Source organism: Capra hircus, chromosome 21 (assembly GCF_001704415.2).
Source record: "Capra hircus breed San Clemente chromosome 21, ASM170441v1, whole genome shotgun sequence".
Classification (NCBI taxonomy): Eukaryota; Metazoa; Chordata; class Mammalia; order Artiodactyla; family Bovidae; genus Capra; species Capra hircus.
This window is the reverse complement of record NC_030828.1, coordinates 15,893,064-15,908,856: the sequence shown is the minus strand read 5'-3', so window position 1 is coordinate 15,908,856 and position 15,793 is coordinate 15,893,064. Positions and strand designations below refer to the sequence as shown.

The window sequence follows — 15,793 nt, the reverse complement described above, 5'->3', positions numbered from 1 at the left end:
TTCGCAGTCCACAAAGCTCGCTCCTTAGGAGAGCCCCGGAACACCCGTCGGTTTTGTTCACCAACTTCGGCCGGCCGCCGGGGCGGGCCGGTGCCTGCCCCTTTAAGAATCTGGTCGAAGTCCTTTTCCTCTGCCTGCCCCGCCCCCTCACGGAGCCGGCGCGGCCCGGCGCCCACCCCTTTCTCCCCCGGAGGGCTTAGCTACGGGCTCGACTGCCCGTCCGTCACAGAGGCGCCGCCTCTAATTGGCTGAGGGTCGGGAGGCGGGGCGGGAAGGCCGGAGAAACTAGTTTGTTGGCGGCGCCGGGGCTGAACCGCAAAGCGGCGGCGCGCTCCGCGGCGTTTGGGAGCCGGGGGAGGGGAGCGGCAGCGGCGAGGGCTTGAGGGACCTCGCGCGCGCGCGGCCGGGGGGGCGGCCTCTGAGCGCGGCGGGCGGAGCAGCCCCGAGCGGTGAGTACCGGGGCCGGGTTGGGGACGAGAGTCGGTGTAGCTGCGCTTGCGGCCCCGGCGGTGGCACTTGTCACCACCCACCCCGCCCCGGGACCGGGGGTGCCGGGTCCTGCGCGCCCCGCCGTGTGGGCACCAACCCCCTCCTCCCGCGCCAACGGGCAGAGCGAGCCTCGCGGGCCCGCCTGCCTGGGGAACAGCGCCCCGGGGCTCGAACCCCCGGAACCCCCTAGTGCACCACGGGGTCTCGGGGCCGGGGACAATGGTGGGGAGTGGAGGTCTGGAGAGAAGCACCCCTCCCAGCTCCGCTCCTCCGGCCTCGTGCGTGCCTGGGGACCCGGCGAGGTTATTTGCTTGAAAGCTCAGAGCGACGGAATGAATTGTTTTACAAATAGGATGTTGCGCGCGGGAGCTGCAACTCTTTCCCCCACCCCCCACCCCCCGGGAGTGCTTGATTCATTGAGTCCGCAGACTCTCTTTTTAAAAAATTACTATCGATCCTGGAAAGAGGAGGCTGCCTGTCTTTGAGGATGTGAACGGCCCGGGCTCTGCGAGGTAGTCCCCGCGCACTTGACGCCGAGGGGCCAGATGGCTGCCTGCCTCGTGCAGAGACAGCCGAGGGGCTTCCCCACGGGAAAGATCGTCCACGCCAGCCGGGCCCCGCTTGCGTCCCACCTGACAGGGCCCCTCGTCCTGTGCTGAGAGCTTGGAGCCGCCGAGGAATGGACACCCGCCCGAAGTCCCGCCTCCCGGGGTGGCCGCCACCCTAGCGGGTGCAGAGCGAGCCTCCTTTGGCCCGGCTGTCTGGTTCACCCCATTCCGCCCGGGCTCCGGGACCTCGCTGCACCTGGGCACACCTCACTCCTTTTCCCCCTTGTGGTTGCTTGAGGGATCTTTAGGTTGGGAGTCCGTGCCCCTCAGGGGCACCCTACACTTCTGTGCTGCTGTTTCAAAGCCGCCCCCGCCAAACTGATTTCTGCTCTCTTTGAGCAGAGGAATCTTTATAGAGACCTTGACAAAGGGGTTGTAGTGGGGATCAACCCAGGACCCCCGCAGGTTTAATGCAGCGGCTCTTGTTCCTGCTGGGTTGCTTTGGGGCTGGGTCAAGGCTCCCTGAGCTTTGGCCCTCCCTGGTGATTCAGGGCGGAGAAGGCCAGGTGTCTAGGCCTTTTGGTTTCACTCTGGCGGCGTGCTGGAGGGAGGGAAGCTGCCGGTGGCCGTGGGAGAGGAGGCGGCAACCCCAGCGGCTTGTCATGAGCCAGACTCCAGTGACTGTGACTTGGGGTCAAGCCCTTTCGGACCCAGGGCCTCAGTCGCCCCATTCACAGATGGATCTGATGCTCCTTGAGCCCAGGTGCTGTTCTGGTTGCTCCAGGATGTTGCTGAAGGCTTACATTTGAGGACTGGGAGGAGCAGGACCCAAAGCCCACCCCAACCAGGGGGCAGGTTTGGTATTCTTAACATGGGGGCCTCGAATCCCCAAGACCTGCCTTTGAGGATGACGAGTCAGTCTTCTTACAGGCCGGGCAGCTGTCTCCACCTTGAGTCATTCCCTTTGTCAGGAAGTGACTCCGCGGAGGTTGTTAAAAGGAAGGTAGTTAATGGTAGACACCTTGGTCCTGGGGCTGCAGCTGGTTTTATGTTTGCAGTGCCCAGAGAGGAGCTGGGGGCTAGTTGCACACTCCCCTTTGGAGGCGGTTTCTGCAGCCTGATGCCCCTCAATAGCATCTTAGACCTGCAGGCTCTCCATGTGGGAGAGGAGAGCAGGAAGAAAGACCACATTACCCGGGCCTTGGACTTGCTGGGCTGCAGGGAAAGGAGGCTTGGCTCTTTCCATCTCTCACTGTGATGGGCTAGGGGCATCAGAGGGAGTGTCCTTTAGTGGGTGGTGTGTTCATTCATGTGTTAATTGATGTTTGAAGGGGCTTGATTGAGCCCACACCTTCCGGGAGCCCCCTTGGACCAGGATGTGCTGCCACATGGGGTTAGGAGGTGCCCACGGTACCCCCAGTGACAGAGATAGCAAGGGGATCTAAGGGGGGCACAGGAGGGGAGCACAGGTGGCGAAGGCTTCCTGGAGAGAGGATGCTCTGGTTGGGTAAAGATGAGAAAGGCAGGTCCTGGGCTACCGCCTCCCCGGACCCATTCACACTTCTCCCAGAGGCCGCTTCATTGCCAGCCTCCAGGCCGGCGCAGGTTGAGGGCAGAGAGCAGGCAGGTGGGAGGCAGTGGAAAGGTTCACCTGGGACTGTGGTGGTCTGGCCCAGGAGTCCCCCAGGAAGATGAGGGGGGCGCTTCTGGATGCAGCCTCTCTGCGCAGAGAATCCTGGGAGGTCCCACCCCACGAACCCCCAAGACCAGCCCGTCCCCTGAGCCCTTAGTAGCTCTGGACCGACGAGGCCTCAGTGTGGGTGTGGCCCGTGAAAGGCCAGCAGGTCTGGCACGAGAAAACAGGGTGACCAGACACAAATGAATTGGCTGATTGAGATGCTGGTTTTCATCTAATGTGGTAAATTTCATAATTGAATTGCCTTAGGCAGCCCAGGCTGTTGAAGCGTTTTCCCAGCCAGAAAACACTTAGTTTTCCCAGACATCTGGGGCCCGGGGGCAGCAATGGGGAGTGTGTGTCCACAGCTTTTTACACCACCTCCCAGCAGGCCTTTCCCCTTAGGAACCTGGGTCTGTCTGCAGGTGATGGAGTCAGTCCCGCCTCCCAGCAGGCTCCAGTCCCTTTCCGGGATCCCCGGGCCCCTGAGCCACACTGTCCTCCCACCCCGATTAGCTGAAGCTGATACCTGTCAACTTCAGGTGCTCACCTGGCCAGCCTGACTCCGGGTCCCTCAGCTGTTCATTAGGAGCAGGGAAGGGGGCATGTGGGGCTGGAGGCCAGAGGGGGGACTCAGGGCTGGGAGGGCTCCCTGTTATGAAGTCTCTTCAGCACCAGATTGGGGAGGGGGGAGAAGAGCATGGGCTCTTTGAACCCGACCTTCTCCTGGGGCCCCCTCCTTTTAGTGCCAGGAGGCTCTCTTCTTTCTTACTGGTAAACCTTTCCTTCCCAGTCCTGTCACTACCCTTTTGGATGAAAAACGGTAGGCGCGTGTGGCTCATCAGCCTGTTTTTAGAAGTGCCAGCTCTGTCGTCTCAGAAACCAAGTTAAGCTGGGAAATTCCACTGCATTTTCTGCAAATACGCAACGATCTCCCAAGCCATTCCTTTCCCCACTATCGTCTCCTGCACCCCTGGGCTGGACAGAGTTTAGAAGAGGGTCTTTGGGCCTCACCTTGTTTCAATGTGACCGAGACCAAGGCCACCTCTTCACCGGCCATCTCGCAACTGGAACCCTCGCCCCTGGAAGGTGTCGGCAGATAAAGCCCTGATGGTGGGGCCTGGGGGTCCTGCCCTGCCCCTGCTTGGCTGTGTAACTTCCCGTAGGTCTGCTTACCTCCCTGGGCCTCAATTTGCTCTTCTGCAAATTGTGTGGATGCTCTTCTGTACAGTGTTTCTGTTAAATATCTTGCTGCTAAATCTCAAAAAAGAGTTTTGGTATCACGTCGTTTTATAAGGCACGAGTTACTTGCATAGCTCTCCTGGGCAGGAGGGGCGAGGGGCAGCTGGTAGAGTGGAGGGAGCTGAATTAGAAGGCAGGAGCCTGGCATCCTGGTTCCCAGCTCTGCCACTGACGATGGGTGCTGGGCCTTTGGGCATGTCACCTTCCTTCTCTGGGCCCTCATTTTTTCCATCTGTAGAGTGAAGTGAGGGCAAGCGCCCCACTTCCTTTTCTTTCTGGGTGAGTGGAAACTGAGTCAGACTTTGCCGATAACTCCAGAGGGACAGGGCTATTCCCTGCCTCTGGCCCCTTGGAGTCTAGGGCCCAGGGGTGAAGGGCAGCAGGTGTGGGAGAACTGAAGTTGCTCCCTCCACTCTGGAACAGATGGAGTGAGATCTAGCCTGGGAGATGTCCCCTGGGAATGTCCCCTGGGCATTCTCAGGGGACACCTCCCAAAGAAAAGCGGGACAGAGCTCCCAGGAGCTAGTGGGATCACCAGGGAGTCTGGGGGCACAGAGGAGGACACCATGCTCCCCACACTTTGCCAAGGAGGTGCCTGCAAGGCCAGCCTGATGGCTCCTCATGCGAGGAGGAGGGCTGCGGGGGCTGAGCAGGGCCGTGGGAGAACTGTGTCAGACACCGCCAGAGGGAGGCCCACATTGGCTACGGTGTGGCTCCCCACCCACTTCTGTCTGCCGGGAAGGCGCCTCCGACTGGCGGCCGCCCCTCAGAGTAGCATGCAAGGGATAGGGTGGAAACTGAGAGCCTGGCTGGGTTTCTGCCTACTCCTTGAAGGAGAGGCCGACCACAGATCAACGTGGGCTGACCAGAATTGATCTCCTAGTTAAGATAAGGAAGGCGCGGCCCCTTCAAACTCCTGGACTAGCTGCCTGCCAGGTTTGCAGTTGGCCAGGTCAGACTTGTCCGCTTCATCTGGGCTGGGGTGAGGGCCGAGAGACGGGAGAGCTTTTTTTCTGAAAAGCTATGGTGATTGTACCCTCCATCCAGTGTTCAAGTCCTGCTGTGTCCTGGCTGGGCTTGCGGGACCCCGGGCAGCAAGTCCCTTAATCCACCAGTGAGCTCCTGTGTTGTTTGCAGCTTTGGAAATCGGATAAAGCAAGAGGTACAGCTCCATTCAGGCAGCGAGCATGTATTTAGCACCTTCTGAATGGCTCACCCCAGACTAGAAACTGGGAAGGGAAAGTCAGCTTTAAAGAGGGTTGTCCTTGGAATTCCGCTCACCCTCTGGCTTGGGAGACAGACAACTAGCCGGGTGGTTATGGCTCAGCGCTAGGCTCTGAGTGATGTGACGAAGCCACAGGACACACAAGGAAACGGACTGTCGTTGGTGTCCCGATTCGTCACGTGGCCAGTGAATTTTTAAAATTCTGTCTACTTTTGGCTGTGCCGGGCCTTTGCTGCTGCACACAGGCTTTCTCTAGTTAGAGTGGGGATGACTCTAGTTGCGGTGCTCAGCTCGTTGCTGTGGTAGCTTCTCTTTTGCAGGGCATGGGCTCTCGGTGCACAGGCTCAGTACTTGCAGCTCTTGGGCTCAGTTGCTCCGTGGCATGGGGGATCTTCCCCGATCAGGGATCAAACCTGTGTCCCCTTCGTTAGCAGGCCGATTCTTAATCATGGGACCACCAGGGAAGTCCCCAATGAGTGTTTTTTTGCAAGCTGTTTTCTGCCAGGCTCTGCGGCTCAGCAGAGAACAAGGCAAGGTCCTCACCATCCTGGAGCCCCCATTCAACTGGAGGAGGCAAGCAACAGATAGATAAATAAATAGAGCTTAGGTTGGGCTGCAGGAGGTGGGTGGGGTGGGGTGGCAGCGTGAGGAAAAGGATCGAGGTGGGGCATCCGCTTAGACCAGGGAGCCTAAAGAAAGCTCCTCTAGGCTGACAACGTTGAGCCGAGACCTCCAGGACAGCAAGATGCAGCCTTGGGAGGATCTGAAGAAGAGGGTATCAAACAAATGAACAGGCTGTGAACATCGTGTGCTGGAGAGGGGTCTGAGACGAGACCCAAAGAGAAGCTGCTTTTCTGATTTGTACAAAGGCCAAGAAAACATGTTCATTTTAAGATGTGTTATTATCTTTAATGTTAATCATACATTGGTGGATTCCTTTATCAACAAACAGTATTAGAAGACGTGGAACCTGCTGTGAAAGCAGCCTGGTCCTTGGTATCTATCTTCAGTTTGGGGCATAGCCTTCTCGTCCCCCTTTTCTTATACAGATTTTGTCCTTATGTAATTTGGATCACACTCAGTATTCCAGTGTCTATCACTTAGTGTGTGGGTGGATCTTGTTCCCTTTTCACAGCTGCATAATATTCCACAGCATGGCCAAAGCGCTATCTTTTTTTTTTCTTTTAGTCTCCTAACAGGGCACTTTTGACTTGTGTCCGATTTTTTTTTAAACCCTCCATACAAGCCATGAATTCATGTACGTCTTGATCATGTATCTTCCTGGTCTTTAAATTTTCGTTGTCCAAACTAAATGCTTTTTGCAAAGACTAATAAGCCAGTTTACTGTCCTACTGATGGTGTCTGGGAGCCCACCTCTCCACCCATACTTGCTGTTATCTACATTTTCCCGTTTAGCTAATGTGATTGGTAACAATGATCTCATATTCCTTTAAAAAAAAAAGTGATCCAGTTTATTCAGGCTTCCAGTTTTTTTGTAATCCATCATTGTTTTTTCCAGAAGATCAAGGTCTAGCGAGTGCTGGCTCTGCCTCTCGCTGGTCTCCTGACCACGGCTGGGGACTCAGCCTTCACCCTGCGTGGTCATCTGTGAAATGAGGCCCTTTTAATCCCTGCCCCCTGCCAGGCTGCTCCGTGTTGTGCATGGGGAAACATTCCGGAAAGTTCATTTTATGCTGAAAAGCTCTGCAGACATCATGGGTTTTACTAGTGAAAGGCGACTATCTGGAGCCTGGAACATCTGAACGGATGTGAGTGTTTCTAAGCAGCTAGTGTGTCCAGGGGAGGGGCCGGGTGGCTTTAGGTGGGACGTCTGCCTTGCATCCCTGAGATGGAGGAGGCCTCATCCAGCCCAGGAGGGTAGAGAAAATTCTCTAGCTGGTCCAGGGAAAGGCTCAGAAAGGGGCATTGATAACCACAGACTGACCCCTCCTTTATCTTTTGTTCAGTCACTAAGTCGTGCCTGACTCTTTGCGAGACCCCATGGACTACAGCACGCCAGGCTTCCCTGTCCTTCACTGTCTCCTTGAGCTTACTCAAACTCATGTCCATCGAGTCGGTGATGCCATCCAACCGTCTCATCTTCTGCCGTCCCCTTCTCCTCCTGCCTTCAATCTTCCCTAGCATCAGGGTCTTTTCCAGTGAGTCAGCTCTTTGCATCAGGTGGCCAAAGTATTGGAGCTTCAGCTTCACCATCAGTCCTTCCAGTGAATATCCAGGATTGATTTCCTTGAGGATTGACAGGTTTGATCTCCTTGCAGTCCAAGGGACTCTCAAGAGTCTTCTCCAACACCGCAGTTCCAAAGCATCAGTTCTTGGCGCTCAGCTTTCTTTATAGTTCAACTCTCACATCCGTACATGACTACTGGAAAGATCATAGCTTTGACTCTACGGACCTTTGTTGGCAAAGTGACATCTCTGCTTTTTAATATGCTGTCTAGATTTGTCATAGCTTTTCTTCCAAGGAGGAAGCATCTTTTAATTTCGTGGCTGCTGTCACCATCTGCAGTGATTTTGAAGCCCAAGAAAATAAAGTCTGTCACTATTTCTGGAGGCCAAAGGCTGGGGCTCCTAGAACTTTGTGGATTGCCATGTTTATTACTTTGGGAGTCCTTGTCTGTTTTCCTTTAACGGAAGGCTTTAAAATAAGCAAAAGATTGACCCAAGAGCTTTTGTACTTGATGTGGAAACAGGCGGGAAACTGTGGGGCCTGTTGAAGGAAAGATGGGACCTGGGGCCTCTGGCCCCATAGTGGGGGAGGTAGGGAACCTGGTGGACAGGAGTCCCTGGAGAAATTCATCTCCACTGGGATTCAGGAGCCTGGGGACATACAGGCAGGCTCTCCTGTCCTTCCCCAAGTGGACTATGACATGGTGAGCCCCTGTTTTGGGGAGCAAGCAGCATCCAGGCTTGGCTACAGTTCCCCTGCAGCAGTATGGGACCTCAGGCCTGATGAAGGCTTCAGCCTGACCTGGTTGGGACGGCTGCAGGGCCGCGGACAGGAAGATGAACTGGGAAGCATGACAGCATATGAACGAGGGGGCAGTGGCTCTCCCAGAGGGCCCTGGTCAGGAGGCGTCCTGCCTTTTTAGCTCTGCAGCCAGTGAGCAGGAGGAGGGCAGGCGGCGACCATGGCTGCAGACGTGTTTCTGCCTGTATTTGTTGTTGTTCAGTCACCAAGTCATGCCCATCTCTTCTGCTGCCCCATGGACTGTAGCCGGCTGGATCCTCTGTCCGTGGGATTTCCCAGGCAGGAATAAGGGAGTGGGTTGCCATCTCCTCTTCCAGAGGCTCTCCCAGGCTCAGGGATCAAACTTGCGTCTCTTGAATTGGCAGACAGGTTCCTTACCACTGAGCCACCAGGGGAGATCTTTTTGCAGTTACTGGGCTGTTTTTTTTCACGGAGGGAGTGAGGGGAGCATCTCACGCAGGAGCTGGCCGTCAGTGGGGGCAGGGCAGGGCAGGGTTTTCTGGCTAGGTGCCCCCTCACTGCATGCCCAGCCCAGCTCAGAGGGGCTTTGTGGAGTCAGAGTCAGATGGAGTCCCCAGGTTTCAGTTTCAGGCAGTAGAATGGACTGGCCTGTCCGTGTCGCAGGAAGTTGCAGTTGCTATTTTTACCGCTCCAACTAGGACTTTTTACAGGAAGGTACAATTACAATACAAGCAAAATGTCAGGGTTTGGCTGGTCAGCTGAGCCCTGGGAGGCTACCACAGCTCGAGGCTGGGACCGCAGCACGGTCCGTGCATGTGTAAAGTGAGCCTCATTTGCCTGTGGACACATACCTACCCTGGGTGCTGGGTGACTTCCTCTGAACTGCCTGCAGTGTCTGGGGTTTTTCCTCCAGGCCAGAAAGAGACCTTTCCTGGGATTTGCCCAGCTTGGTGCCCTGATTGGGGCACCTTGACCTTGTGATGGGTCTTACGGTGGTCAAGCCAGCCTGGACAGCTGTAAGCCATTCTGTTCCTGACTGCCCGGGAAGTTGAAGTCTTATCAAATGAAATTATTTAGAACCTACCACGTGATAGCCACACTGCTGAGTGCTAGGGGTAGAAGTTAGACAGACCCTGCATCACCCGTGTAGCAGTAAGGACGCAGAAAGTGCCAGTTGTCCAAGTTGGACAGCACCTGATTTTTTAAAATATGTATTTATTTGTACCAGGCCTCAGTTGTGGCACACGGGATCTTCAGTCTTTGCTGTGGCATGCAGGACGTTTAGATGCAGCAGGAGAAATCTTAGTTGCAGCATGTGGGACCTAGCTCCCTGACCAGGGAGCAAACCCAAGCCCCCTAGATTGGGAGCTGAGTCTTAGTCACTGGACCAGCAGGGAAGTCCCCACCTGATGTTTTTAATGTATATGTGTTATGGCTAGAGGACAGGCAGGGCTTATGTTAGCTTCTGTTGCTGCCTAACAGATGAGTACTAACTTAGTGGCTTAGACAGTACCTGTCTGTTAGCTCACAGTTCTCTGGGTCAGGAGCTTGGGCTGAGTCAACTGAACTCTCCACTTAGACTGTCACAAGTCCAGGGTCAAGTGCCAGCTGGACTGGGCTTTTATCCTGAGGCCCTGGGTTGGGGGTGGGAGGGAGATTCTGCTTCTAGGCTCATTCAGGTTGTTGGGAGAATCAAGTTCCTGGTGGTTGTAGGACTGAGGTCCCTCTCCTCCCTGGCTGTCAGTAAGTGGGCTCCTTAACTCCATGCCAGATACCCTTTCACTCCACCCCACCTCCAGGCCAGCAGCACCCTCAGGTCCTTCCCTGCTTCAGATCTCTGACGTCCACTTCTGCAGTCAGCTGGAGAAGACTCTGCTTTAGAGGACTCATGAGATTAAGTCAGGGCCACCCAGAGCATCTCTCTATTTTAAGGACTCCTGATTAGTTAGTAACATCATCAGTTATGTCTGCAACTCACTTTGCCATGTTGGTAACATGGTCACAGGGGTGGAGAGAGTCATCTTTGAATTTTTCTGCTAAGGGCTCCTGCCAACAGGGGTTACGATAGCAGCAGCCTTAGTAACTTCTGTTCTCTTGAATGGAATGAATTTTGTGTGTCTCACTGTGCTCTTGTGTCTCACTGTGCTCTTTACATGGGCTGTCTTTTATTTATTTGGCTGTGTTGGATCTTAGTTGTGGTGTGTGGTCTTTCCCTGTGGCGCATGGGATCTTAGTTCCCCAAGCAGGGATCAAGCCCTTATCCCCTGCATTGCAGGGCAGACTCCCAACCACTGAACCACCAGGGAAGACCCTAGGCTATCTCATTTAATTCTCAGGAAAGCTGTTGATATAGGAACAGTTATTTCTCACCCCCCCCCCATTTTCCAGATGGAAATACTGAGGCTCAGAGAATGTAAGGACCTTGGGCCAGTCATACGGGTAGAAACAGCAGCGCTGGGATTCGAAATCAGGGCTTTAGCACCTCACCACCCCATCAGGTGCTTGCGGCCAGCATCTCAGGTTTAAGTCCTGTGATTGGTAGAACACCCTTTAGAACACAGAGGAAGGTTGCTCTTTCCCATCCAACCTTTAAAATACTGAAGTGTGAAACATGCCTATCATACTTCAGGTTAGCACAGCAGATACTGACGGCCACTCGCTTGGATATTTTTGAACCTTATTGCAGTGGGTATTTGTGGTTCATCTTCTTCCCTGCTCAGCAGTATTACTGAACATCTGATGTACTCCAGGCAGCAAAGAAGACACAGAATACCGTCCTCAGTGAGTTGGAGATAAAAATAAAGGCAGAGCACACGATTCTCTGAAGGAACAGGTGTTGCTGGAGAAGCACGGTCACAGCGCTGCCGCCTAGGCCAAATAGAGCGTTAATTGCAGGAAATACTGTTGTTTAGTCAGTAGGTCGTGTCCGGCTCTTTGCAGCCCCGTGGACCGCAACCCACCAGGCTCCTCTGTCCATGGGATTCTCCAGGCAAGAATACTAGAGCGGGTTGCCATTTCCTTCTCCAGGCCATCTTCCTGCCCCAGGGGTTGAACCTGGGGCTTCCACACTGGCAGAGGGAGTCTCTACTGCTGCGCCCCTGGGGAAGCCCTGATCGCAGGGGACCAGACGAAAACTGCTCTCCTGACTCTCTGCTCTGCTCCTGGTGCAGCCCAGGGCCCAGCAGCTCGCAGGTGCCCAGAAGTTACTTGTAAGGTATCTGTTGGGTTGGTTAAAACATTTGTCTGGGTTTTTCTGAAGGATGGAATGGAAAAACCTGAGTGAACTTTTTGGCTGACCTAATACTATGTCCAACGTCCTGTACACGCCAGACAGATGTCAAGTCCAGGAGCCTTACGGAGAGAGGGAGTGGGGCTTGAGCAGGAAGACGGGGGAGGAGAGAGCTTGAAAGTCCAGCGTGTGCCCCAGCAAGTGTCGGGGGCGAGGGGCTGGGGAACAGAGTGAATGAGGCTTGGACGTCAGAGCCTCCTTGAAGGCTTTTGAGCAGGTGGTCCAGAACCAAGTGTCTGGCACCGGAGTGCCAGGAGAGGGGGAGCCCAGCCTACAGTGGCCAAGCCCTCCCCTTGTTTCTGGAAAAACTAGCCACACAAGGGACCTGGGAAGCAGGATTTAATGGAACTTGGTGGGGCCAAACGATATGCTAAAAATGTATCTATGAATGAGTTGCAATTTCTGGGCACCCATGTATTTGGCTATAAATACACATTACATGTGTAATTTCAAGAGACCAAGAATTATCAGCTGCGAAGCCCAAGGGCAGCAGCCCACGCCCAGCCCCTGTAGTTTGCTGTCTCAGGCCCTGCCCTCTGCAAACCGCCAAGGACTGTTATTTGGGGGGAAATGAGGGGTCCTGTGGTGAGAAGACAGCATCTGGTGATGGAGGGAGGAGCAGAGGGGCCTGAGTGCCACGAGGGGAGGCTGGCAAGTGGGGATCAGAGGGCGGCTCTGGTGTGCCCGGTGCCCGCACGCCGGGGAGGAGCTCTCAGGAGCCCCTCCGAGCAGGTGATTGCCCTGTCACTGCCCAGCACTTTCCATGGCAGTTTCTTTTTCCGAGTTCTTATTTTAAAAACATGGTTCACGTGGAGGGTGAGGAAGTTCTGCTTCTCACAGCATGGTGCTAGAAAGTCCCTGGGAATCTGTTGGGGTCCATGGCATCAAAGCTGTTTTCATAGTAACATCCAGATATTATTTGCCTTTTTCACCCATTCTCTCCAAGTGCAAAACCCCGTGAACCAATGTTTTCCAAGTAACCATTGCACGAAGCTACCAAATCACGCATGGGTGAATGAGCCAGGGTGCAAGACAGACTGGAAGATGGGAAGGTCAGAGTATGTATGTTCACCACGCGGCTCAGGTCCCACACTGCAGTTGATCCTTAAGAAACTGCTGTTCAGGATGCCCTGGTGGCTCAGTGGTAAAGAATCCGTTTGCCAATGCGGGAGATACGGGTTCGACTTCTGTTCTGAGAAGATCCCACAGGCCGCAGAGCAAGTGCTGCTCAACAAGTCTTAGCGTTTTGTCAAAGAGGAATATCCACAGTAATCTGGAGAGGTTCTTAAAATCTCCTCCCGTTACCAAATCCCTGTCCAGGTGAGGCTGTATTTTCTTCTGGTCTTCAATGAAAATATTTTACAATGTTTAGGAGTATGGGATTCATAGATACATACTGCTGCTGCTGCTGCTAAGTCTTGTCCGACTCTGTGCAACCCCTACCAGGCTCCCCCGTCCCTGGGATTCTCAAGGCAAGAACACTGGAGTGGGTTGCCATTTCCTTCTCCAGTGCATGAAAGTGAAAAGTGAAAGTGAAGTCACTCAGTCGTGTCCAACTCTTAGCGACCCCATGGACTGTAGCCTACTAGGCTCCTCCATCCATGGGATTTTCTAGGCAAGAGTACTAGAGTGGGATGCCATTGCCTTCTCCAAGATACATACTACTATATGTAAAGTAAGCAATGAGGATTTACTGAATAGCACTGGGAACTACTTTCAGTATCTTGTAATAGGAAATAATCTAATATTTATATATGTAACAGTCACTTTGAACACCTGAAATTAGTACCAGATTGTAAATCAACTATATTTCAATTAAAAAAAAAGCACTTTAACAGTAAATTGGATGCAGAAGCAGATAGAGAATCTGTTAATAAAAAAATTTTTTGAAATTAGATTTATGAAAAACAACTTATTTATGCTAACATATAGCAAGTTTATTATTATTTTTCAGTTAACTAGTATACATTTCAATTTTGTCTCAATTTTAATTTTGTATGTAATAAATATCAATAGATTGAACCACATAACAGAAGCTCCTTAGGGCCCTTAGTCACTTTGAAGTTGTGAAAAGACCCTGAGACCAAACCATTTGAGAATAGCTGTACAAGGCAAAACCCCTACGAGCTGGGGGCCGGACATGAACCCAGCACCCAGCTCTGTTCATCTGTTTCCCCTTCAGTCCCTCAGGGATCCTGCGAGGTTGGTGTGATTATCTTCACACCCATTTTACAGATGTAGAAGCTGAGGCACTGAATGTCTGAATACCTGGCATAAGCTTTGCAGGACAGGTGGCTTTGCTGGCAGTGGTGGCCAGCAGGGAGGCCCAGACCGAAGTCCCTGCTCCCCAGGCAGAGAGGAAGGCAGACGCCCAAGAGAGAGCCTGTTAACGCAGGCCAGATCTGTGCCCTCACATTACCGTCAGATGTATCACGCATTCTTCAGGGTGGCCTGGGGCCTGGCCAACTGCGAGCGCACATCCTCACCCTGCCTCCTCTCCGGAAGCCCAGGAAGGAGGGCTCAGGTTTGCCAAGTGGCAGCGAGGCACTTGAGAAATCAAGTGCTTTTCATTAAAAACAGCATTTCCTGGTCAGGCACACCCGGCCTTGGCAGCCAGGAAGTTTCTTCTTTCTCAACAGCCCATGAGGTGCCATTTGAGCAGGGGCTTTGGGGTTTTTTTTGGTGGGTTTTTTGGTTTGTTTGTTTTTTTCCCAAGTTTTAATAATCTAGAATAAAGCTGCTGTAATACTTTGTATACAGGTTTTTGAGTGAACATGGTTTCATTTCCCTTGGATAAATACAGAGAAGACAGTGCTGCTGGTTACTGAGCAGTGATTTGTGTACAGCAGTTTCCTGGCGGCTTAGATGATAAGAGAATCCACCTACAGTGTGGGAGAGCCGGGTTCGATCCCTGGGTTGGGAACATCCCCTGAAGAAGGGAATGGCTACCCACTCCAGTATTCTTGCCTGGAGAATTCCAGGGACAGGGCTGGGCTACAGTCCATTGGGTCGCAAAGAGTTGGACCCGACCGAGCAACTAACATTTCCACTTTTCATGAATATTGTATAGATACAAATGTATTATTAAATGGACTTAGTATAGCGCAGAAACAGTTATGATGTTTTGGAAGCTAACTTTCCAATTCTTTAAGCCTGCTAACTTCTCAAGACTAAAATTTCACATTAAAACCTTAGTCCTTTCTTTGCTGAAAAAGATATTAGTTTGGCCCAAAAGTTCATTAGGGTTTTTCTTTTATTATTTCTTTGTTATTTTTTAATTGGAGGAAAATTGCTTTACAATGTTGTATTGGTTTCTGCCACACAGCAACCCAAATCAGTCACAATTTAATATATATATATATATATCCCCTTCCTCTTGAGCCTCCCTTGCCTCTCCCATTCCACCCGTCTAGGTCATCACAGTGTGCCATACTGGGTGCCCTGTGTGAGCAGGGACTCTGGAGCAAAACAGCTCTGGGTACTGAGGACATGTGCACATTTCTTAACTTCTCTGAGCCTCAGTTTTCCCATCTGTGTAATGGGGACAATGATGGCCTCGAAAAGGTGCCATAAGAATACAGTGAAAGAAGGCTTGTACAGGGCTTGGCAGAAACACTCGCTCACAGCAGGGTTAAAAACAAAAAGTGACCCTGGGTCTGGCATAGCATCCGGCAGGTTCTTGGGGTTGTGAGGTGAAGACAGTCTCCTCTCCGTTCTCACCAGCAGTACCTACTGTCAACTGGCTTTCTTGCTCAGCCTACTGAGACAGTCTGTGCAAACCCAGCAGGTGTGTGTGTACTACGGGTCTGTGTGAGTGACTAGGTAGTCGGTTTTTAACAGATGTAAGAGACAGCCTCCTATTCACAGCGCTTCTCATTTTAGCAGAGAAAGCCAGTTTATTGTGTGCGTGTGTGTGTATATATATATAATGCAGTCCTGTAGTACTCCACTGTATGAATGAACCACTGTTTCTTTAACTGGGCCTCTCACCCATAAACATCAAGGCGTTTGCAATCTTTTGCTTGTAGCCAAAAGGCAACAGAGGGCAGGAGTCCTGGGTGTGGAGAGGCTGGGGCAGAGGGCACGTGCTTCTGTCCTTTTGAAACATCTTGCCAAAGCGCTGTCTGGCCACACGCCCCTGCCCTCCGCCCTCCCCATGGGAGGGGAGACCCAGAGCTGTATCCTGGGCTTTGACACTTGAGGCACCTTCTCATTCTGGTTTGACACTGCCAGCCTGAACTAGAAGAAGCTTCTGGAACACCGAGAGAAAGCAGCTCATGACCAGTAAGTGGCTGGTGCTTGACTATTTTTTTTTTCCTCTCTTCTGGCCTTTTCTGTATGTTCATTTTCCTCCCAGGCTGTCACTCCAGGTGGC

At 52.8% G+C, this 15,793-nt stretch overlaps 1 protein-coding gene across 5 annotated transcripts in view; it reads left to right on the top strand.

The window, feature by feature from the left end:
* KLHL25 (kelch like family member 25) overlaps positions 306-15,793 on the top strand; it is a 50,406-nt gene continuing 34,918 nt past the window's right edge. For 2 of the 5 annotated variants that reach the window (XM_018066442.1, XM_018066441.1), the window contains exon 1: positions 306-449. Coding sequence is in view for 2 of the 5 variants with exons in the window: in XM_018066439.1 (XP_017921928.1) it covers positions 15,696-15,702 (7 nt within the window). In the remaining 3 variants the exon portion in view is untranslated. Of the gene's footprint in view, positions 450-15,608; positions 15,703-15,793 lie in introns of those variants that run through there. The other 3 variants (XM_018066439.1, XM_018066443.1, XM_018066440.1) reach the window with 2 other exon arrangements.